The sequence below is a fragment of the Leopardus geoffroyi genome, chromosome C2 (assembly GCF_018350155.1).
Source record: "Leopardus geoffroyi isolate Oge1 chromosome C2, O.geoffroyi_Oge1_pat1.0, whole genome shotgun sequence".
NCBI lineage: Eukaryota > Metazoa > Chordata > Mammalia > Carnivora > Felidae > Leopardus > Leopardus geoffroyi.
In genome coordinates this window covers 75,043,668-75,067,344 of record NC_059333.1, presented here as the reverse complement: position 1 = coordinate 75,067,344, position 23,677 = coordinate 75,043,668, and the positions used below count along the sequence as shown (strand labels likewise).

General features: G+C 40.0%; 1 protein-coding gene and 1 long non-coding RNA gene across 8 annotated transcripts in view; one reads left to right on the top strand and one right to left on the bottom strand.

Moving 5' to 3' along the window:
- LOC123611077 overlaps positions 1-14,946 on the bottom strand; it is a 29,813-nt gene extending 14,867 nt beyond the window's left edge. Inside the window, exon 1 of the long non-coding RNA XR_006718420.1 lies at positions 14,253-14,946. This is a non-coding gene — a long non-coding RNA (uncharacterized LOC123611077). The remainder of the gene's footprint in view (positions 1-14,252) is intronic.
- OPA1 (OPA1 mitochondrial dynamin like GTPase) overlaps positions 13,972-23,677 on the top strand; it is an 85,885-nt gene continuing 76,179 nt past the window's right edge. For all 7 annotated transcript variants that reach the window (XR_006718418.1, XR_006718419.1, XM_045502573.1 and 4 more), the window contains exons 1-4: positions 13,972-14,080; positions 20,328-20,646; positions 21,288-21,384; positions 23,090-23,197. Coding sequence is in view for 5 of the 7 variants with exons in the window: in XM_045502573.1 (XP_045358529.1) it covers positions 14,049-14,080; positions 20,328-20,646; positions 21,288-21,384; positions 23,090-23,197 (556 nt within the window). In the remaining 2 variants the exon portion in view is untranslated. The remainder of the gene's footprint in view (positions 14,081-20,327; positions 20,647-21,287; positions 21,385-23,089; positions 23,198-23,677) is intronic.

Here is a 23,677-nt window from a genome sequence, read left to right as displayed (position 1 = left end):
CCAGGCTCCGAGCCATCAGCCCAGAGCCCGACGCGGGGCTCGAACTCACGGACCGCGAGATCGTGACCTGGCTGAAGTCGGACGCTTAACCGACTGCGCCACCCAGGCACCCCTACACTTTCTTTTTTATAATTTTCCATATTTTCTGAATTTCTAGAAGAAACATGTGCTGTGTCATCAGGAAAAGAAACATATATAATAAGGGAAATAAACAAGGTCTCTGGCTCCCAGCATCACCATCACAGTGAAGGAGTGAGAGTAGGGGACCCAAGTCTTCCATTGGCCACAGCCAAAGCTCTCCTCTCCTCATCTCTGTTACTTGATCTTCTTGAGATCCATCTGTTCCTCAGCTTTCAGAGCACCAGGCTCTCTTGGCTCTTTTTTTTAGTTATCTGATGCATCAAAAACCTAGATCTCAAGTCTGAGTCTGATGGAATGGAACTTTGGAGGGGTCCTGGGTGGGGAAGAGGGTAACTGGCATGAAGGAGCAACATCAAAATTTGTTGTAAAATAAAGATACAACACTTTGACTTGAATCTGACAGGCTCTGTGACTACTTTGACCCATATGTGAAAAGGGACACTGAAGACTCAAGGCTTAAGACACTGGCAGCTCTCTCTTCTTGGTACATAAAGCCCTTCCTCCAGGAGCCCTGAGCCACCATGTAAAAAGTGAACTAGTCCAGGCATAGCCTGCTGGAGGAATCCAAGCTAACCACGTGGATATGCCATTTGAAGAGAGATATGACGTAACGGTTGTTATTTTAAGCCACTAAGTTTTGGTCAGTTGTTATGCTGCAGTAGATAATGAGAATAGCTTTCTTCCTGTGAAAGGGGTTAATACTACTGTGGCTACATAGAGGGAGCTTGTCAGTGAGAACTGCAACAAGATTCCATTTTAATTATCATAATAGGTTACAGAATTACTATGGGAGAGGTGCTTTTTTGTTCAGAAAAATACCTCAATTCACCAATTAGGGGTGGAAAGTAAGACCCTAAGGAGATGAGTTGGTACAGAGAAGTAAAATAATATAACTAAACCACTGAATTGAAAATGGACACAAATTTGCAAGTAGGGAAGAACAGAGAATAGAGAAGGTAAAGAGAGATAAGGGAAGAGAAACCAAGGAGGGGCAAGCAATGTGGCCAGAGGCTAGACAAAATGACCAAGAGAAGTTTTTAAGAATATGGGCACCTAACAAATTCTTATTGGTTGCATACTCATGATGAAAATCTCTCAATTTCCCCAGAACTTCCGTCATATTTTCTACCAGTAGAGGTACCTTTTGGGACTTAAAAAAATGGTGGAAATTAAGAAAAAAGTTTGAGTACCATGCCTATGATGACTTGGTGACAACAGGGACAATAGGTGTCAGTTCCTACACTAAACTAATTTAGGATAGTGGTTCCGAAGTAGGAGTGATTTTGCCCCCCAGGCAACATTTAGTAATGTCTGGAGACACTTTTGATGATCATAACTAGGACAGAGTAACTGCTAGCATCAAGTGGGTAGCAGCCAGGAATGCTGCCAAAATTCCTCCAAAGTGCAAGACAGCCACCCACAAGAAAGAATTGTCCAGCCTAAAATGTCAAGGTTGAGAAATCCTGATTTAGAGGAAGCAAAAGACTGAGTCAGATGTGTCCATGAGAACCTAGATCTCCTGTAGAATGTGTAGAAATCTTGGAGAAGACATTGGACTTTCCGTAACCTATTGAATGTAGTTTGAATCAATTTTATCTAAATCATCAGGGCAGGGTAGTTCTAGTTAACATCCAGGTTATGGCATCAAATTTAACAAATGAATCAGTAATGGCTCTTATTTGGAAGTAGCAGAAACAGCCTCTAGGAAAAGTGAGCAGAAAAGGAATGTATTAAGTAATAGAGGGCAGATCAGAGAATCATTAGAATGGTTGGAGAAAAGAACAACTCATGGAAGAAAACCCCAGGAGTGCCTGGGTGGCTCAGTGGGTTGGGCATCTGAGTCTTGATTTGGTTCAGGTTATGATCCCAGTGTCATCAGATCAAGCCCCTACATTGGTCTCTGCACTGAGTGTGGAGCCTGCTTGGGATTCTCTCTCTCTCTCTTTGCCCCTCTCCCCCCACTTCTCTCTCTAAAAATAACATAACATAACATAACATAACATAACATAACATAACATAACATAACATAACATAACATAACAAAAGAAAACTCCAGAATGGGTCCATGAAGATTTTAGTCCTCTGACAGCTGGCAGGGCCACTGCTGGAATGAAGGAAGTATGGATGTAAAAGCCATCAGACAGAATGGATACTTCAAAAGAGGAAAGGAGAGGAGCTGCCAGATTGGTGAACACGTGGAGATATGAGGAGAGTGGTGGCCTGGAGAGGGCATGAAAACTGGTACCCTTTTCCCACATGTCGCCCTAGGCATCTCTTCATCTGGCTGTTGATTTGCATCCTTTATCACATCATTTAACACACTGGTAAATGTCTATTAGTTGATCAAGATGCCCTGCTGGAAGGTCTTCAGATGTTAAAGGTTAGTAAGGAGACAGCACTGGATGTGATACACCAGGGCTCCTGCTCAAAGATCATTCTTTGTTGAAGTTGAAGAATGCCCTGATGCCTCACATTGGAAGTGCTACTTATCAAGCCAGATGATAGATGATGGAAATGTTGGTTGAAAGCATCCTGGCTTCTCCCAATGTCTTTATCATTCTTAATGAAGTGCTACTTAAATGATCTTATGTGGGCTGAGAATTCAGTGGGATGAAACACAGCAGATTAAATAGGGGGAAAATCTTTAAAAAAAATAAGAGGAAAAGAAAGAGAAACATGACATCAAAAAAGTTCATTTTAAAAGCATATAAACATCTTTCTGCCTTAAATAGAAAATGAAAATGCTGCACTTAGGCTTAAATTTTAATTTCCATCTTTGACTCTATAACCATAATCTAAGTCAGACCACATTGGGATAATTACTATTTCCTCCTAAGTAGGCTCTCTGTTTTTTGCTTCCCACCTTTAACCAACCCTTCTCCCACTGGTAGATTAATCTCCATATAGCACCATCTGGATCATGGTGCTTCCTTGCAAGGAAATTGCACATAAGTTCTTTTGCCAAAAGAAAAATATCCAAAACATAAGTGGACATCTTCAAACCACTCTATGATCTGCTCTGAACCTATTTTCCAGTTTTCTCTCCCATTATTCTCCCAGACAAATGGTTTGCATATTGAGCCCTAAATATACCATACACTTCCAATTTACCTTGTGATCTTGAGAAAATTAATATATTTCTCTGAACTCATAAAAATACAAAATGGAATTGACATTGTCTGCACTGCCCATTGGCAGAACTGGAAGCCTTAAACTCAGTGTCCTAAAAGAACCAGAGGGTGAGGACTAGAATACAGTCTTTCTCATGCTTTTTGGTTGATACATAAGATTACCAAGTGCAACCCTTTCTCCACCAGATCTCTAAGCTGCAACCTAACATATGGAAGGCTGTAGCTCACAAGAACCTTTTTTTTTTTTTTTTTTTCCAGTGCTCTTAAAATGGCCAGACCTCATTAACAGGCTCATGGAATGGTCCTAAAAGTTGAGATTACTTCAATCTCTTTCAGTATCTCTGCATAGAGTGTATATTTTGAGGGGGTAGGAATCAGTCTCAGACTGCATACTCAGGTGTGTGATAAATACTTCATTTCTTTATATTGACTGAATTTTAACTCTGAGCCCTTGTTTAGTTGGTTTCTAGGAAATTCAACTGCTGTCAGTAAGGTGGCTCTCTTGATATGGAGAATAAAATAAAATTAGGTTACTCTCCCATTATGGACAAAATAAAGATAAGTTTCATGGTATTTTAGAAACAGATGGCATAAGTTACAAAGTAATCTAAAACTCTGAGTTCAATAGAAATATAGATAGCAAACATAACCAGAAGAAAATACTCCATTCTTGGAGAATAATAATGCTATCATTGGAGAATAATAAGATTACTATTATTGGTGTTGTTGTTATAGCTAATGCTCATAATGGCAAAAGTAGGCAGACTGCACAGTTCTCCATGTGCTCCTCTGTGGTTCCCAGCTTTACTTGTGGTTAAGTGGGCCATATGACTAGGTTCTGGCCAATCGAATGTGGGCAGAAGTAATCTTTGACCTATTGCCCACTCTCAGAGTGGTCGCTTTCACGTTATTTCTATTTTAGTCCTTAGCAATTATCCCAGACAACACTCTGGGCCCTCCAAAGTGACCTTGAAGGCTATATGTTTCAGATGGTATAGGTTCAAGCAGGAAGCAAGCTGCAGGTCTGAGTCTCTAGCCTTCAGGAAAGCTCCCCTCCCCCCATTATACATCAGACTGCTATGTGAGAAGGAAATAGCTCTGTATGGGATTAAGTCCTTGAGATTTGGAAGTCTATTTTCTAAAGCAAAATAGCCCATCCTACTTCAACTAATACAATTAGTAAGTACTTACTATATACCTTGCACAGCTCTAAATGCCTTACATATACTAGCTTTTTCTAGAATGGAATAGACACATTAGCACATATTATGATGTCATGGTAATAGAATCATGTGGAAGTACAAGCCTAAAATAGTCATTGAACCCCAAGTTCACCACACACATCCTTGCAGCATTTCTTCCCCCCACCCTTCTGCTTCTCTAAATCTCACCCATCCCCAAGGAAGAAACAAAACAGCAAACAAAGGAAGCAAAGGAAGGAGTTCTAATTTCTATTTGTTTTCTGTAAAGACATAAATCCAGTCCTGCTTGTTAAGAACTCCTTGGGTGTTACGCACTCCTGTCATTGCTCCTAACTGGAAAAAACAGGTGAATGAATCATTTTGCCTTTTCTAAATGCTGGCACCATCACGGTGTAGGCAGGTCTCCAGACCAGGAGATGGTAGAGCTCACTTTCCTGATGGTGTTCGTGAGTTACATTACGATTAGAGCACTTGTGGCAAGCTACTGCCTCAACTGCTCACCTTGGCCCTCCCCACTGCAAAGGAAGGACCACTCAAAGTATGAGAAAGTAAGGAGGCTATCAACAGCTTGCAACAATGAACAGCAAGGATGTGGGATCTGATCCCTCTGCGAGGCACACGGTTCAGTCTACTCTAGCTGAGGCAGGCACTAGCAAGCTGGGGAGGAGTTTGTACAGGTACTCCTAGAATGGATTGCCATGCAAAATTACTTAAGGGCCTAAGATGTATTTTATTTCTCACACAGGCTAAGTTTGGGAACATGGTGGAAGTAGAGGATATATTTTTAGTCTAAAAAGGAAGCAAAAAGCAAATGTTCCAAAGGGGGATCAAAAACACCTCCAAGCAGGAGGGAGAAAGCCTCAGAACCCGGGGAGTGGAAGAGAGCAATACTTCTGCAGGCTCTGGTTATGGCAGTGGCCCCCAAAAATGAGATGGCATATAAGTGGTCAGAGACATAGGAAACTTCAAAACAAATTAAAAACTAAATGGCAAAAGTTTTCAGTGATGGAAAGATGGAAACAGATTGAAGAAAACAACTGGTGTACTGCTTAAGCATGCATATGCATACCAGTGGTATGCTACTAAATGTTTAATTAGCTTCACAAAAAAATTACGCATATTTATGCAAGTTTACGATACGTTTGACTAGGAATAAATGCTTGATTATTTTGATTGCTATCTACTCAGCAAAGAAGTTGCTCACATCATTGACCTATGAGTTGAAATCTGACATGAATATTGGTTGCTATTTGCCTACACATTAATAAGAGGAAAATGAAACAACAAAGGCATATGTGAGCACTTAAATAATTCATGATAATGTGCATGACTTCTTTACTGAATCAGTTAAAATGTTTTAAATACTGGAAGGATATTTCCTCAGTTTTCTGTGCTCTTCACAATGAAATAGCCACAGATACAACACACTTCTAAATGTAACCCATAGTAGGGGTGCCTGGGTGGCTCAGTCGGTTGAGTGTCCGACTTCAGCTCAGGTCATGACCTCGCAGTTCGTGAGTTTGAGCCCTGCGTGGGCTCTGTGCTGACAGCGCAGAGCCTGGAGCCTGCTTCATATTCTGTGTCTCCCTCTCTCTGCCCCTTGCCCGCTCATGCTCTGTCTCTCTCTGTCTCTCAAAAATGAATAAACGTTAAAAAAAAAATTTAAATTTAACCCATAGTATTACTGTTTTTTCATAACTTTCTTAAGCTTAAACAATCAGCAAAATAATAAATCATAATAAATCAAGCCCTGATTGGTAGTGTTTGCTGACTTCTATGGTGTAAATACTGCCACAATAACTAATGTCAATGAATGCAGGGTTGGAAAGAGATATGCAGCACACTATCATACGATATTTCCACCACATGGATATAGTGGTCATAGATAACCATGTGCATAGAAAATAGTTCTTTTTCTAATTAGTGGTCATAGGTAACCTCTGGAGTCCCCCCAGATTCCTAGTCTTCATGATCCTTTTGAATCTGATGGATCTGCGGTTTCTGATCATGCTTAGGTGAAATCTTCTGGGGGGCTGTGAACGCTCAGAGGTCTTAATCTCTTCCATGTACAGGGAGGGTAATTAGGGGAGAACATTCTCCTCTTTCTGGCCTCTAGGAATCTCTACCCTCCAACTTTTGCTTCTCCAAGGCCCTCTCTCTACTCCTAGGCTCCTAGCAAAATTCCAACACAGGCTTAAGCTTTCATAGAAAGCTTTCAGCAAAACAGCCTTTGAATTCCCCCACACTACCTTCCTGCTAACCTCCCTGATATAAAGAAATTACAAAAGCTGTCTACTCTTTCAATGGTGGAAGGAAAAGAGAAGTCTGGAAAAACAACATAAATTCAATTTAAAACTTTACCTCACCTCAGGAGTGTGTAGGGCTGAGGCATGTCTTCAGTTTGAGTATCCACAATGGAGCCATACCTTCTTAGCCAATAAGGTATTTTAGTAGTCCTTGGTGCAGTTTTTTTTTCCTAATAATTAAAATACTTGTGAAAACTCAACAAAAATATGACAAAAACCTCTAGCCAGATTCACAGAGCGATAACCACTAAGCATAAGACCTACATAGCAGAATTGAAGATTATAGTCATTAGTCAATACTTCCTTTGCTACATAAAACAAAGTAAACCCCTTGACCTTAGAAGAACAGGGAAGAAAAAGAAAAGATGAAGCCTGTGAAAACCGGAAGGATATGTTATAGGTAAATGGCAGCCTAGTGTCTAGCACATTAAATGGGTGTCCGCTGGGTAATAGTCATCATAGCAGTCATTATAATAGAAAGATCCAGAGGAAGATCACATCCATGAATTTATTGTCTAGGAGTTTGTTCACTATAGGGACAGGAAAAATTTTAGACAATAATTTTGCATCTTTAATATGATGACAAATCTTGGCCTCTAAGATATAGGCACAGAAAGCAATAAAGATAAGTGAGAGGAAATATTTCAAGGTTTACAATGCAGAAATAACTTTAGAAATTACTTAGAAGGCAAAAGTGCCACTGCAGCAAATGAAATTTGTGACATGTAGTGCAGATTTGAGATTTCTTCTTAGAAAGGACAAAGGTATAAAAGTCATTAAAACAAAGAAAATGATGAATATGAAGAACAAAGATTAGAGAAGTACAATTTTGAAACTACAGCTATTTCTGATGTGGCTGAGCTGCATAAACTGGATAACTCACACTCACACACACCAACAACACGCATACACACACTCCTTAGTATCAGAGAGAGAGATTGGTCAAAAGAATTTAAATGGAGCTGTGAGGTAGGCAGAATAAAGCCTCCCACAAAGAAGTCTGCATCTGAATCCTTGGAACCTGTGAATATGGCAAAGGAGAATTAAGAATTCAGATGGGGGATGCCTGGGTGGCTCAGTTGGTTGAGTGTCCGACTTCAGCTCAGGTCCTGATATCGCGGTCCATGAGTTCGAGCCCCGTGTCGGGCTCTGTGCTGACAGCTTGGAGCCTGGAGCCTGTTTCAGATACTGTGTCTCCCTCTCTCTCTGACCCTTCCCCATTCATGCTCTGTCTCTCTCTGTCTCAAAAATAAATAAACGCTAAAAAAAAAAAAATTATAAAGAAAAAAAAGAATTCAGATGGAATTAAGGTCGCTAACCAGTTCACTTTAAAACAGGAAGACTGGGGGCAACTGGGTGGCTCAGTCGGTTAAGCGTCTGGCTCTTGGTTTTGGCTCAGGTCCTGATCTCACAGTTTCGTGGGTTCAAGCCCCGCATTGGGCTCTGTGTTGACAGTGTGGAGCCTGCTTGGAATGCTCTCTCTCCTTCTCTCTGCCCGTGCCCCACTCATGCCATCTCTGTCTCTCAAAAAGAAATAAACTTTAAAAAATAAATAAAATACAATAGAAAGATCATCCCAGATTATCTGGATGGGCCCAATGAAACCACAAGCGTCCCTAAATGTGGAAGAGAGAGGTAGGAGAGTAAGTGTCAAAGGGATATGATGTTCCAAAGATTTAACCAGCTATTGTTGGTTTGAAGATGGAAATGAACCAGAAGCCAAGGAATGTGGACAGCCTCTAAAAGCTGGAAAAGGCAAAACAAACAAACAAACAAACCAACAAACAAAAAACAACTTCTCCCTGAGAGCTCCCAAAAAAAAGCAGCAGCACTGTGGACATTGTGCTTTTGGCTCAGTGAAACCATATCTTATTTCTGACCTCTAGAACAGGAAGAAAATAAGTTTGTTTTGTTTTAAGCCATTACATTTGGGGTAGTTTATTACAGCAGCAATAGGAAACACAGACAGCTGGAATAAATTCTACATAGCACACAGCCTGCCTTCCATACTCCTCCTTTGCTCTTCCCTCTCACACCCACAAAACAAGAAAGTGAAATGCATTTTATTTCCTTCCTGAATCATTTTGACAAGAAGTATGTGATACATTTTACAGCTATTTTGATGAAAACTTTCTAATACGTACAAGGTGAACAGACAAGTACGAGGAGCCCTCGTGGACCTACCATCCGGCTCCCATAATTATCCACATTTGGTCACTCTTGTCCCATCTAATTTCCACCTACTTCAACCCTCCCCAGTCAATCAACTTAGAGATGTATATAAAATGCATGTACACATACTTGAAACTTGGAATGCACAAATCCTAGCTGTACATTTTTAAAATGTTTATTTATTTTCAAGAAAGAGAGAGAGAGAGCGAGCACAAGTGGGGGAGGAGCAGAGAGAGGGGGAGGAGCAGAGAGAAAGGGACACAGGATCCAAAGCAGACTCTGTGCTGACAGCAGTGATGTCAGGGGCTCGAACTCACGAACTGTGAAATCATAAGCTAAGCCGAAGTCGGGTGCTCTACTGACTGAGCCACCAGATGCCTCAGCTGTACATTATGATAAACAGATACATACAAGCCATTCAGACCCCTAGCATATGAACATCTATCTCTATATTCCTAAAAAGTTTCCCAATGTTGCTTTCCCACTTCCAACATCCATTTTCCCATAAATGGAACATCCTCTTTTGATTTCAACATGTCTGTTAGACTCATTCATGTTGTTACAAATCCAGTAGCTCTTCCCTGTTTGGGTTGAGTAGTATTTCCTTGTATAAGTTTGTTTATCTATTTTTTGTTGATGCACATTTGGTTTGGTTCTAGTTCTTGGCTACTGTGAACAAAGCTGCTATAAACATTTTTATACAATCTTATTTGTGCACCTGTGTTTTATGTCTCTTAGGTAAATTTTAAGACTGGAATTGCTAGACAAAAGGGGAGCTGTATGTTTAACTTTGTAAGAAACTGCCAAACATTCTTCCAAAGTGCTCATACCATCTTACATTTCCATCAGCAGAGCCTGAGAGTTCTGGTTGGCTCACATCCTCACCTAAAGTCTTTTTAATTTTAGCAGTTTTAGTGAAGATACAGTGGTATCTCATTGTGGTTTTAATTTGCATTTCCTGGATGACTAATAACATTGAACACTGTATATGTTCATTGGAGTTTATATATATGTATTATATATATATGTTATATGTATGTAATTGGCACCTTGGAGTTCATTGGAGTTTATATATATGTATTATATATATATGTTATATATGTATGTAATTGGCACCTTGATCTTGGACTTCCCAACCTGCAGAACTGTGAGAAATTTCTGTTCTTTATAAGCTACCCAGTTTATGGTATTTTGTTATAGCAGCACAAATGGACTAAGACATAACCCAGTTAAAAATTGAAGCAAGCACTACACAAAAGAAGATATAGAGGTATATATATATACACATACACCTGGTGTGGAGGTTGGAGATTATATATATATATATATATATATATACACATATACATATACATATATACATACATATATATACACATACATATATGTATATACATATACACATATATACATACATATATATACACATACATATATGTATATACATATACACATATATACATACATGTATGTATATATGTATATACATATATGTGTGAATACATATGTATACATACATATATACATATATATACATATATGTATGCATATATGTATATACATATATGTGTGTGTGTATATATATATATGTATGTATATATATATAATGGTCTTGTTCTGGTCAGTGAGAGCCTCTTTCTGGTTCATAAATTTTTTTTGCTGGAACTTCACATGGTGGAGAAGTTAGAAAGCCATATGGGGTCTCCTTTAGGTTGCTAATCTCATTCATGAGGGCTCCACTCACATAATTTAAGGCCTCCCAAAGGTCACTAATTCCAACACATTATGGACATTAGGATTTCAACATAGGAATTTGGCAGGGGTAGGGGGATGATACAAACATTCAAATGATAGCAGGTTGTTTATCTTATTACTGAGTTGTGAGATTTTTTTCATTTTTTTAAACATTTACTTATTTTTGAGAGAGAAAGAGAGAGAGAGAGAGAGAGCAGGGGAGGGGCAGAGAGAGAGAGACACAGAATCTGAAGCAGGCTCCAAGCTGACTGTCAGCACAGAACCCGAGGCGGGGCTCAAACTAACAGACTGCAAGATCATGACCTGGGCTAGAGTCAGATGCTTAAACGACTGAGCCACCCAGGTGCTCCAAAAATTTCTTATATATTCTGGATATGTATACTTTGTCAGATATATATTTAAAAAATGTTTTCTCCCAATGTGATGCTTGTCTGTTAAATTATATCAGTGGTGTTAGTTCATTAGCAGAAGTACTTTAGTTTGATGAAGTCCAAATTTATTAATTTTATTATTTTGTGGTATTACTTTCTGTGACGTAAGAAATCTTTGTCTACTCCCAAGTTGCAAGGATATTTTTTATTTTCTTCAAAAGCTTTAGAGCTTTTTATTTTTACATTTAGGGATATGTCCCAGTGTACACAACTTTTGTGTATATACTAGTTTTTGTATATGATATAAATTTATATTAAATTTTATGTATAGCATGTGTAGGGTATATTCTTTTCCACATAGATATCCAATTGTTCTAGCATCATTTATTGAAACAACTTCCATCTTTATTGAATTGCTTTGGTGCTTTTGTCAAAAAACAATTGACTGTACAAATGGAGGTCTATTTCTGAACCCTCTATTTTGGTCCCTTGATCTGTTTCTTCTTATCCCAATACTATACTGTCTTGATTATAATAGTAAGCCTTGAAGTCAAATAGTTGTAAATACTCTAGTTTTGTTCCTTGTTTTAGAATAGTTTGTTAATTTCTACAATATGTGCCTGCTGAAATTATGTTGAGAATGGGCTGAATATATAGACCAATTTGGTTCTAACGCCTTGGCAGCCTACTAAGCAAATCAAAACCTAAAGCCTATAAATACATTAAGGTTAAGAAAGCATACCTAAGGCAACCAATCACAGCCAATGAGGCTTTCCCAAATAAGGCAACCACATAAAGCTAAAGCCAATCAAATAATTTCCTTGTTTTGCTTCCCTTTCTTCTTGATATAGTCAGTCTTGCCACTGACTCCTGTTGATGCAGCATTCCTAACCACTTCTGGCTCGACACTGCTGAATTCAAATCAATTTTTGATCAAATAACCTCTTACAATTTTTAAGATGCCTCAATTTATCTTTTAACAATGTTGATTCCAACTTTTCATTTATTTTTTATTTTTTTTAACATTTATTTATTTTTGAGAGACAGAGCATGAGCAGGGGAGGGGGGGAGGGGGGGAGGGGGAGAGAGAGAGAGAGAGAGAGAGAGAGAGAGAGAGAGAGAGAGAGATACAGAATCAGAAGCAGGCTCCAGGCTCTGAGCTGCTTGTTAGCACAGAGCCTGATGCGGGGCTCGAACTCACAAACTGCAAGACCATGACCTGAGCTGAATTCAGTCGCTCAACTAAGCCACCCAGGCGCCCCCTCCAACCTTTCGTTATTACATGCAAGGCAAACATAAACATCACATGTATGTCTTTGCACATGTGGGAATGATTCAGTGGGATAAACGCCTAGAAGTAGAACTGAAAAAAAAGGGCCTTGTGAAATGTAAAGATAACCCATACATGAAAGAGGTTACCACTGTTTGGTTTCTCTTATTTTTTTCTAAAACAACTAGGAAGCAACAGTAACAAAGGAATTTTTGCACAACTCTACAATCCTGGAAAAAACTACAGTTTGCGTAGGTCAGTATAGCAAGTTCCTATCTGTACCTGTCACTAAAACAGTTACCACAATAAATATAATAAAGAAAATCCTGGAGTCCTGCATTTGGGAAGTTTACTGCTAATGGCTAGGTCTACTACTTGGCTTTGTTGTGAATTGATGGATACTGACTTAGGATTCTGATGACTAAGGAAAAAGGAATTTTTCAATATTTTGTGTAGGGGGGGGTGCCCTTGAAGTGAAGAGGGGGCCCTTTGATTTTAGTCCTGGTTTTGCCACTAAATAACTTCATTACGTTTCACAGGTCACATCCCTTTTATGGGCCCCAGTTTCCTCATAAAATGACAAGAGTAGTAAGGGGAAAACGTATTTAAAGTCCTAGAATTGATTCAGATTACTTAGAGAGAAAATGAAGATAGAGAAGGAAAGGGACCCAGGATCTCTGAAATCTGGGACCCTCTTACACGGAGAGTTTTTGGGAGAGGAGCCAGCAAAGGAGAATGGGGAGCAGAAAAGGAGAATGTTATGTCCTGAAAACCAGGAGAGGGAAGCGAACAAAGAAGGAGAGCGCTGAGCACCCAGGCTTCTCAGCTGAATGCTGAGAAGTCCAGTGTCCACTGACAATATGGAATTGTTGGAAGCCTTGACGCAAGCCATTTCAACAAATGAGTTAAAGTCCGACGAAAGCCAGTTAAAGAGTAAACAAACAAAATCATTTGTGATGCCTTTATAAACTGCTCAAGCTTATTGCAAACCCACAGCTGGTCTAATTCATCGGAGCCCTTCTCAGATCCGACCTTCAGAGATTCTAAAGCACTTAATCGGTCCATGACTCCTCTTGCCTCCCAAGATTGTTCTGAGAGTGTTTTATAAACAAAGACACCGAACAAAAGAGTGGGGCAACCGTTGGTTTTCATTATTCTATTACGCTATTACTGTATTCATTTTGTACTCGCTAGGCTCCTCCAAGCTCCGTAAATACCTACATTTTCTTAAATTGGCAGCCACCCAGAGAGAATTTATCAATCCGGTTTCCTCGCCCGGCACCCTGCCAGTCCCTGCCCAACTCTCAACCCCTCACCTCTCCAAATCTTTGACCTGGGAAACTCAATTTCGTAACTCCAACCCGGAAACAAAGAAGGAGGGAAGGGGTGGTGGGAGGCGGAATGCGGCTGTCTCCTCTGGAGGCTCTGAGCGCAGGCACTAATCCTCCACGGACCGTTTGTGCTGCCCTCCTAGGAAGCGTGGCGGGGGTGGTGCTTATTTTCCTGACGGACAGAGTACGGGTGCCGGGCGGGCTCTCGAGGAAGTCCATGCGCCATTGGGAGGGCCGCAGTAGCTGCTCTGTGCCCTTGTTGCCGAGGGCCTCTTCCTGGGTCACTCCTGGAGCAGGGGCCGGACTGGGGCTGACACCGGGGCTCCGGCGTGGCCCTCTCGGCGCCCGTGTGACCTCCTCGCCGGCGGGATGTGGCGACTACGCCGAGCCGCCGTGGCCTGGTAAGTGCGGGCTCAGACCTGGCCCCGTTATTTGGGGGGCCTCCGGAAAACCGGGTTATCCCATCACTACCTCCAGAATGTGCACCTAACTCTCAGGCCAGGCGTAGGGCGGTTGGAGGATTCCGGGATATTTTTGAGGACCCGTAGTTACAGGAGCCCAGACTGGGCTTACCTGAAGTCCCGGCTGCAGTACCGGCCCTTGTGCCTGTTTTCTGTGCCGCCAGAAGATTCTGGGCTCCTTTCAGTCTTGGCCTTCTCTGTTGTCCTTCTGTCCCTGTCCTCTTTCACCTTTCTGCCCTCGCTGTTATCTCTGTCTCTGGTTGCTTCTTGTTTCTGCCCTCTCCCTCCCCTCGCCGTGTCCCTCTTAACTCTTTTTCTTCTGCCTCCACGCCAGGTGTGCCTTGCTCCTGCAGGTACTCTGTCTTCTGCTAGGGTAAAGAGGACTCTGCCTCTTGCCTTCGTCCGCAGACTAGACTTGCTTTGGAGTCAGATGTGAAACAGTGACGCAAATGGTGGCCGAGGTGGTGATTAGAGATACCCTGTTAATAGCAGCTTTTCAGTGTTAGGGAGAAAGGCTTGCTTTGGATGCAGAGTGGTGAATATAGCACCAGCTTTCTAATCACACTTATTTTTGCCCTGGCCTCGTTTAATCCTAAGTAGAAAATCATAGGAGTTTTTTCATTTCTGTGGGTTACTACGGGCATTTTAAAGAGATTTAAATTTGACTTTATCTTGACACATATTTGTGTTCTAATATCCTTAGATACTTTCAGGCTTAACTCATTGTTGCAGGCTTTTGAGAAGAAGTAATATGCATCAATTAAGGTTGGAAAAACTTGGTTTTCCTGAATTAGCCTCCAAACACCTGTCTTGAATTTTTTTCAGAACGTTTAAATAGTGTAGGTAATTTATAGTGTTTATAAGGAATGGAATCCATTTGTTTTATAAAGGTTAATTTGAGTCTATATTTAGAATCAGATGACATACAACAGTTACAGTCAATTAGAATAAGTGAATAGTTATTTCTAATTTAATGGAATTTGAGTTTCTGAGTAAATTCATAGCCCTTGATAACTGGTAGATTATTTACTACTTTTTTATTTCTACTCTTCACTATTTCCTGGAGAAACCTATCTAATTTTATTTGAATAAAAAGAGAAAAGACTTTGCCAAAAATAGCATACTTCATTGGAACAATTAAGATATGTAGGAAAACTTTAAAAATTGACCTTAACAACAACTAATTAATAACTGACATATTTGTTTGTGGATGTCGTTGGGGTAAATTATTTCTAAAGTTACTATAGACTCTGCAAAGTCATGGCTTAAAAGTGTCTTATGTTGATAGTGCAGTTTAGCTACCCTGCAGAAGTAGAGATCTGGAAAGTTAGAAGCCTCAGCTCTGAAATTTGTCTTTTGCTGTATTTCTTCTGCAAAGAAGAATACGTGTTATGAAGGAGTACACTTAAATTTCCATTCTTTTTTTTTTAATTTTTATGTTTATTTATTTTTGAGAGAGAGGCCAAGTGCAAGCAGGGGAGGGGCAGAGAGAGAGAGGGAGACACAGAATCTGAAGCAGGCTCCAGGTTCCGAGCTGTCAGCACAGAGCCCGACATGGGGCTGGAACCCACAAACTGTGAAGTCATGACCTGAACTGAAGTCAGACCATTAACTGACTGAGCCACCCAGGTGCCCCTGAATTCCCATTCTTAAACAGATGGGAACATGAACATTTTTTGACATACATATCTAAATACATACTCCCATATTTAGGTGCAATAAATATTTGTGTAAACTTGTTGAAAAGAGAATTATGTATTAGGAAATGATGCATAGGTTAAAAGAGATGGTAGAGGAGAGAGAATAGATGGTTTCAGGGGGCAGCCGAGGAGCTTGCTTTGCATCACATTTGATTTTCACTTTGGCCAAATGTAGAAGTCTGTATTCAAAATACTTTTCCTTCAGAACTGTAAAGGCACTACCACATTTTTTTCTGGCATCCTTTGTCAACGAACACGGAATACAGACTGTTGGGACAATCTGATTTCTCTGTGTTTGTAGGTATCCTGTTTTTCTTTTCTTCCCAGACCTTCCCTGCCCTGCACCCCACACACACATGAGCTTTAGCTCCTCCCTGGCAGATTGTTCATCCTGGGGGCAAGTGTTCGTATTTTAACATTCAGCTGCACTGGACTGAGGGTGACACAGCCTTTCCCCAGATGGTGCTTCAGTAAATCTCAATTTCTTCTCCTCTTTTTACTCTCTTACCTATATCTCAAGAGGACCCTTTTGTGGAAAAGAGTCTCTCGTGTATGAGCATTGATCTTTTAGAGTACCACCATGAATTGGAAGCTCTGGAAATAATACTTGAGGATACCTTCCCAAGTACTAGGATTTTGTTTTGAGTCAGTTAGCTTTTCCAGGGGATTGATTGAAGAACATTTTACATGTGGTTCCTGATTTGGACAACCAAATACTCTTTTTTCTTGGCGTTACCCACAGCTGTTGTTGCCACCATTGTGGAAACAGGGATTTTAGAGGTTTGGGAATAAAAAAGGAAGAAAATAACGAAAAGCCAAAACATCTTAGCAATATGACTACTTGGGTCTGGAGTTTATCTATTTGGATATATATTTAGATTAACTACTTTCTTTAAAAAAGCAAACAACTTTTGAGGGATAAAGGACTACTCATCAATACATTAGTAGAGGCTAGGGCAGTTATTGTTGAAATGACATTTATTGAGCACTTACTGTGTGGTCATTGCTAGGTTCTTTCACCTTTTGTTTTGGTTTTGTTCTCCCAATAACATATGTTCATTCAGCAGATTTATTAAGTGTCTACTGCTTGTGAAGCATTGGGCTAGGCTTTAGAAATACGATGGTAAGCAAAACAGACAAGACCCCTCCCTGGCCTTATGAAGATTATAGTTTATTAGTAGAGACAAATATTAATGCAATAATTACATTATTATGTAAAACAAATTTTATGTGCGCTAAAGAAAAGTGCAGGGAACTAAGAACTGTAGCAGGGGAACTCTAGTGAGAATGTCGATGCCAGGAGAGAAAGGGATACTGAAGTGAAACCATTAGTGACCAGAGTTCACAGGAGTAACAGGAGTTAAGAAGGTAGAAGGGTTTGCCCAAGCACAGTGGGCATCAAGGCCCTGAGATGGGAAGGATTATGGCACAGTCGAGGAGCTACGTGAACATTGGTCTGGGTAGAGCTCCGAGGTTAGAGGGAGAGAGGCAGGGCTTTATAGACCAGGAGTTTGGATTTTTATTCTAAATGCAGGAGGAGACATTGAGGGAGACTGACGCATGTGAGTGACAGTGATCAGGTTGACATTTCAGAAGAGTGCCCTGTTGTGCTGTGGAGAACACCTCAATCCAGACTGTTGTTGCAAGCCCAGGCGAGGCATGGTGGTAGCGGAGATGGGAGAGTGGAAGGCTGGAGATGTATGCTGGAAGTAGAATGAACAGAACTTGAGGATGAGGAAAGTATCAAGAATGAGCCCAAGTTTGTGGCTTATGCGACTGAATAGGTGCTTGTGCTTTTTCCTGAAATAGGAAGTCCTGGACGGGGACCAGGGTTTGGGAGGGAGGGAGGAGAGATAGCATGGATTTGAACATCTTGAATTTGAGGTACTCCTTTGATATCTAAGGGGTGGTGTTCAGTAGGCAGTTGGACACAAGGATCTGGAACTTAACTGTTTGTACTAGACGAACAAGTTTTGAGAAAACGTGGATATGCAGATGGCAGTTGAGGAGATGGGTGTGGATAAGGTTGCCTGGGAGGAATGGGTAGACTGAGAAGACAAGTGACTTTACATCTAAGCCCGATGAACTCCCAACATTTAAAAGGTTGTTGGGGAGGAGGTGCCTGAAAAGGAGTGGCCAGCGAGTAGGAGTAAAGCTAGAGACTGTGGACATTGAGGGCGTTCCAACAAGGAGGGGGTGTCAATGGTGTCAGATATTGCCGAGACAAAGAAAATGCGAATTGAAAAAACAAATGCCCACTGGAAGCCTTCAGAGCACTCGGTGAGGGCTATTTCACTGAAGTGAGACAAATGGAAATCAGGTTGGTTTGGCTTTTAATAGAGGAGCTAGAGCAGGGAACTGGGGTCTGTCTTTCTCTCCTTTAAACTGACAGAGACTTGACTAGTGATTCCTGAAAAGAAAGGAGGAATTCAGAGGAAACAGGGATTTGCCTTTAAAAGGCAGAAGAGTACTTCCTTACTGTAATCTTACAGGGCTTGTGGAGGAGGGTGGGTGTCAATGCGGTAGGTAAGCAACAGCATGTGTCCCTCTGATGGCTTCCATTTTCTCCCAAGAGTCGGAGGAAACAAGGAGAGATGTGGGAGGGTAGAGGTGGGTGGGGAACATCTGAAATAGTCCTAGCAAGAGAGTGGAAGAATGAATTGATATAAAGTAAGATGGCCAAGCTTTTTTTAGGGCCTAGCTGAGATGTCTGTCCAATTGGGTGTGACTTTCTTCAGTAGTGCTTCATTCCCTTGGTACAGGCTTAAAGTGATAATAAGGTTCATCCAGGGTTTGCATATTGCCAAAGAAGTGTAACAGAAAGTCAGAGGGCAAGGGAGTTTAGAGTATTTGCAAAAGAGCCTTTAAGACTATGAACCAGGCTAACTAGGTAAATAGATAAGGTGGAGACTGATAGGTTGGGGAGAAGATAGAAGTATCCATGACCTGGCTGTTCCTATAGAGCCAAAGATGGTTGTAGTGAAGGGGATTATGGTCTGAGAAGAAGATACTTGAATTAGTGATTATTGACAATAACTCTGTAGACGTAATCCTGTTTTAACAGATTAAAAAAACTGAGGCTTTGGTAAATTCATAATTTGCCCTTGATTGCACATGAGTAAGCAGTGAAACTGGAACTGGAACCAAAGTTTATCTGACTCAAAACACTAAGTGGCTGGCTATAAGGACAGGGTTGAAAGAAGTTTGAGCCAAGTGTTATGAAGCCGTGGGCTGTTCCCCCAGTTGGTTTGGCTCTTGATTGTGTTATATCTGTAAGTGTAATAATCTTAGTCTTCCAGCTAAAACTTTAGGATTACTATTTACTCTTTTCCTTGTCTCCTGTGTCTAGTCCGTCATTCTGGTATCTACCTTTCCCTTTCCTTTCTTAGTGCTGCCACCTCACTTTAGTGTCTTGTCTTGTATCTGTGCAACTGATACAAGATTGCCTTATTGCTCCCCAAATTACCAAACACTGGGTGGCTTCAACGGGAAAACATTTATTTCTCACAGTTCTGGAGGCTGTGATCTCCAAGATCAAAGTGCCGGCATATTTGATGTCTGCTGAGGAATCACTTCCTGGTTCCTAGATGGGGGCATCTTTTTTCTGTGTCCTCACATGACAGAGAGATCTGTGCTCTTCATCTCCTTATAAGGGCACCCAACACATGGGCACATCCATGACTACAAATAAACCAAATTATCTCGCAAAGGCCTCCCAAATACTTCATGTTGTGGATTAGGCTTCCACATACAAATTTTGGGGGGACACAAACATTCAGTCTGTAGGACGTTGCCTTTAATAACCTTCTTTCATTGCTGTTTGATTACTCTTACTTACTCTACTCAGAAACTTTCAGCCAGGTACTTTATGTGGTAATGATTTTTTCCTTAATTTCCATCCCTGGGCTGTCTCAGGATCATGAGACGTAGAGGAGAGACCAAAGAATAGCTGTTCTAAGCTGCTGGAATTTTTGTGTTTGAAAGCAGGTTTGCATTCATTTTGTTTTCACTTTTACTGACAGTGAATAGCAGTTAATAAAATAAGTCTCTGCCTTTTTTCTTTTCATTTCAATTCCTTGGATTGGGATAGCCTGCATGTAGTAAAGGAGAGGGAGGGAGGGCTCTGGAGTCCCACTGCGTCAGTTTGAATCTTCATATAAGTGTGCACTTAGACGAGGTGTGTGTGTGTGTGTGTGTGTGTGTGTGTGTGTGTGCGTGCGCGCGCACGCCATCTTTTCCTTGTTGGTAGAATGGAGGTAATACTAATACTTTCATCATAGGATTTTTAGCAGGATTAAATGAGGTAGCACATGCCGCAGCAGTGCCTGGAAATGGAGTAGGTGGTTAATGTAAGCTATGGTATGATGTCGTGTGCTTGGTCACATGCACCCATGTGCATTTTCTCTTGTGCATACTGCTCTTTTTATGTCGTTTCCTTCTCATTGTTACCCAGTCTGATCTTTGTCCCATTTTGGTTTTCTTTTCAGTGAGGTCTGCCAATCCTTAGTGAAACGTAGCTCTGGAATCAAAGGAAGCTTACTACTACAAAAACTGCATCTGGTTTCACGAAGTGTTTATCATTCACATCATCCTACCTTAAAGCTTCAAAGACCCCAATTCCGGACATCATTTCATCAGTTCTCCTCTTTAGCTAACCTTCCGTTACGTAAATTGAAGCTTTCTCCAATTAAATATGGCTACCAGCCTCGCAGGAATTTTTGGCCAGCGAGATTAGCTGCAAGACTCTTAAAACTTCGATATCTCATACTAGGATCTGCTGTTGGTGGTGGCTATACAGCCAAAAAAGTGAGTAGAACTTTCCACTGCTTTTCCAGTTATTTTAGCATGATTATTTGAAGGTCTTAAAACACAAATTGTTTTTCTTTAGTGCAGAATATTTAAAAATTTATGGTGTATCTCTACCATGTGCTAAATTAACGTTGCAAATAGGAAAATGCTCTTTGAATCTTGGTCATAATTACAGTAGGTGAGAATGGCCTAGTGGAAGGAGCACTAGGGTGGGGTGAGGTCACCTGGCTTTGATTTTCAGCTTGCCACTTAGTAGCACAGACAGGAAAGTAGGTGTCATGCTAACACAACCACTTTGGGGCAGCTTTGGGAGCAGAGGCAAGGTGTCCTGACCCCTGGTTTGTGTTTCTTCTGTTCCACAGTATTGTTTAGGTAAATCATGAAGCCTATTTGAAGTAAGAATATATTTTCAATTTTTACATTTTCCATATTTAGTAAAAGGACGCTTACATGTTCTATACGCTTGCCTACTAATTTGTTTTCAAAGGAACTGAGGCTATTTTGTTTCTAAAAATTTTGACCATAATGTATCGCTCTTTGTAGATTAGCATGTTTTAATTAGATAAATTAAGGTGGTTTTTCTTTATTTTTTGTATGACATTCAGAACATTCGATTGGCATATTTTCTTTTCTTTTAGACTTTTGATCAGTGGAAAGATATGATACCTGACCTCAGTGACTATAAATGGATTGTGCCTGACATTGTGTGGGAGATTGATGAGTATATTGATTTAGGTTTGTATCATCAACGTTAAAATACGTTTTTTTGGTCATATCTTCAGGAAAGAGAAAGAGTGGTATTGAGATAGTTTCTTAACTCATGAGTTCACTGTGTAGCAGTTTTATTTTAATGATAAAAGTAATAGAATATCAAAGAAAAAACTGGTAGAAAAAAAATAACCTCTTCATCCATCACTTTCACATAGCTACTACTATCCTCATGGACATTTTCTTTTAATTGAACCTAGTCTGTGTATGTGGTTATTATTTTAGTTTCCTTTTTAAAAGTTATATGGCAACAGTATATACTTTGGCTTCTTTTCCTGCCCAACACATTTGTTAGCCAAAGCAGCCTCTCTGGACATCACTTTCAGTGTTCTGTATTCTCACCCAGAGCAGATGCACCATAACCCACCTCACTAGTTACTTTTTATTGGATACCTTGGTGACTTCTACTTTTTGTAGCCAAGTCCCTCAAAGCCCACTAGAGTCCGTAATAATTTCTTGCCATAGTCAGGTACTGTTCACCTTTTTCTATAATAGGTAGATTAGAAAAAAGTATATCTGATAGTTCTGATTGCCAGTATGTTATGATGATTTAAACAAAATTTTCTTTTAATGGAATTACTTTCCTCAGTCTTTTTTTTTTTTTTTTAGAGTTTAATTTCTTAGGTGCATATGGGGGTGGAATTACTCTCTACATGCACTTACAGCTCTTAAAGATAAAACCGTGCTGCACTGACAGAGGGATCTGCAGGAATCTGTAGCATTCTTTCCATGTTTTTCTAATATTCGTGAGGAGAGCTTTTACCTTGATGCATTTGCCAGCACCACAGTGTGGGGCTGAGGGTCGGGTTCTGAAGCTGCACTGGCCAGCCTCAAGCCTGACTCCCTGCTTCTTTGCTGTTGTGCAGGCTCATCTACTTAACCTCAGTGCCCCAGTTCCTCACCTGTAAAGTGGGTTTGATGATAAGTGTTCTGTAGGGCTGCCTTGAGGATTAAACAGGGGAGTGCTGTAACAGCATTTAGAATAATATCTGACATACTCTTTATTTTGAGAATATTTATGTATTTTAGTCCTCTGCAGAGAAAATTAAGAAAAGCGCATTCTAATTCAGAAGATACTGTACCGTTGTACCAAACTTTGACAAAATTGAGCGTCAAAATTTTTGTAAACAAAAATGAATACTTTGACCATTTTATAAATAAAACCAGCAAAAATAAAACCGAAGTTTGCCATGGGTTCTTAGACAGTTATTTCCAAATGTTAACAAGTGTGAATTTTCTTAGGGTCTGTGAAAGGATGGAAAAAAGTAATGGAATTCTATTTTTTATTTCATTACTGTCTTCCGAGTTTGGACCAGGTGTTTCAAGAGGTGTTTTTCTGTATTTTCTTTGATTCTTGGCCTCTTTGCTGTGACTTTCTCCTTAAAAGTACTTCTGATTCCAATACAGCATTAACATTGTTAATACAGTGCTTATAGTTCCTGGCATTTAACTTATAATTGAAAAGTTTCCATCTAAGCCGTACATCTGGTGACTCTTTTTAAAAACATTTCATGGCCTGTGGAATATCATCACAATGACATATTGTTTCAGATACAATTATAGTTGTAATAGGGAGAAAAATAGAAAAATATTTTAAGTTTATATATGATGATTATTTTGTCAGTGTTTTAATAGTCAAATTCTTATTTTGAGAATTTTGTTTGTTTTCCAGAGAAAATTAGAAAAGCACTTCCTAATTCAGACGACCTTGCAAAATTGGCACCTGACTTTGATAAAATTGTTGAAAGCCTCAGTTTACTGAAGGACTTTTTCACCACAGGTAAGGAAGGACCCGTTTGATCTCACTTAAAATGTCAGAAGACCCAGAGGAAAAATACTAAGATGTATTCATTTGTTTATTCGTATGTTTTAAATGAAAACATCTAGTACAAATGAAAAACAAATTTTTGAAAAAACAGATACACAAAGTTTTGTTGCTCAGTGGTTTTAAATTTTGGTTAGTGCAACAAAATGAAAATTTGTAAGAGGTTAAACATACTTGGCTTTAGTCAGTGAGGGAAAAAACGATCTCTTGTTCCTGACAAGTAGGTTAGACTTCCTATGTGCTTGCTTTTCATAATTGGTTAGAGCCGATTTGGTGATTTTAAAACAAATTTAATTATGATGGGCCGTAATGAGTAGAATTTACTAAGGTTGATCTTGGCGTATTTGCCCAACTCACACCCTATCATGATATAACTCAGATCTCAGACATTTGTTTGCTCATTCCTGTCAAATTTTACATTTCTATTTCCCCTTT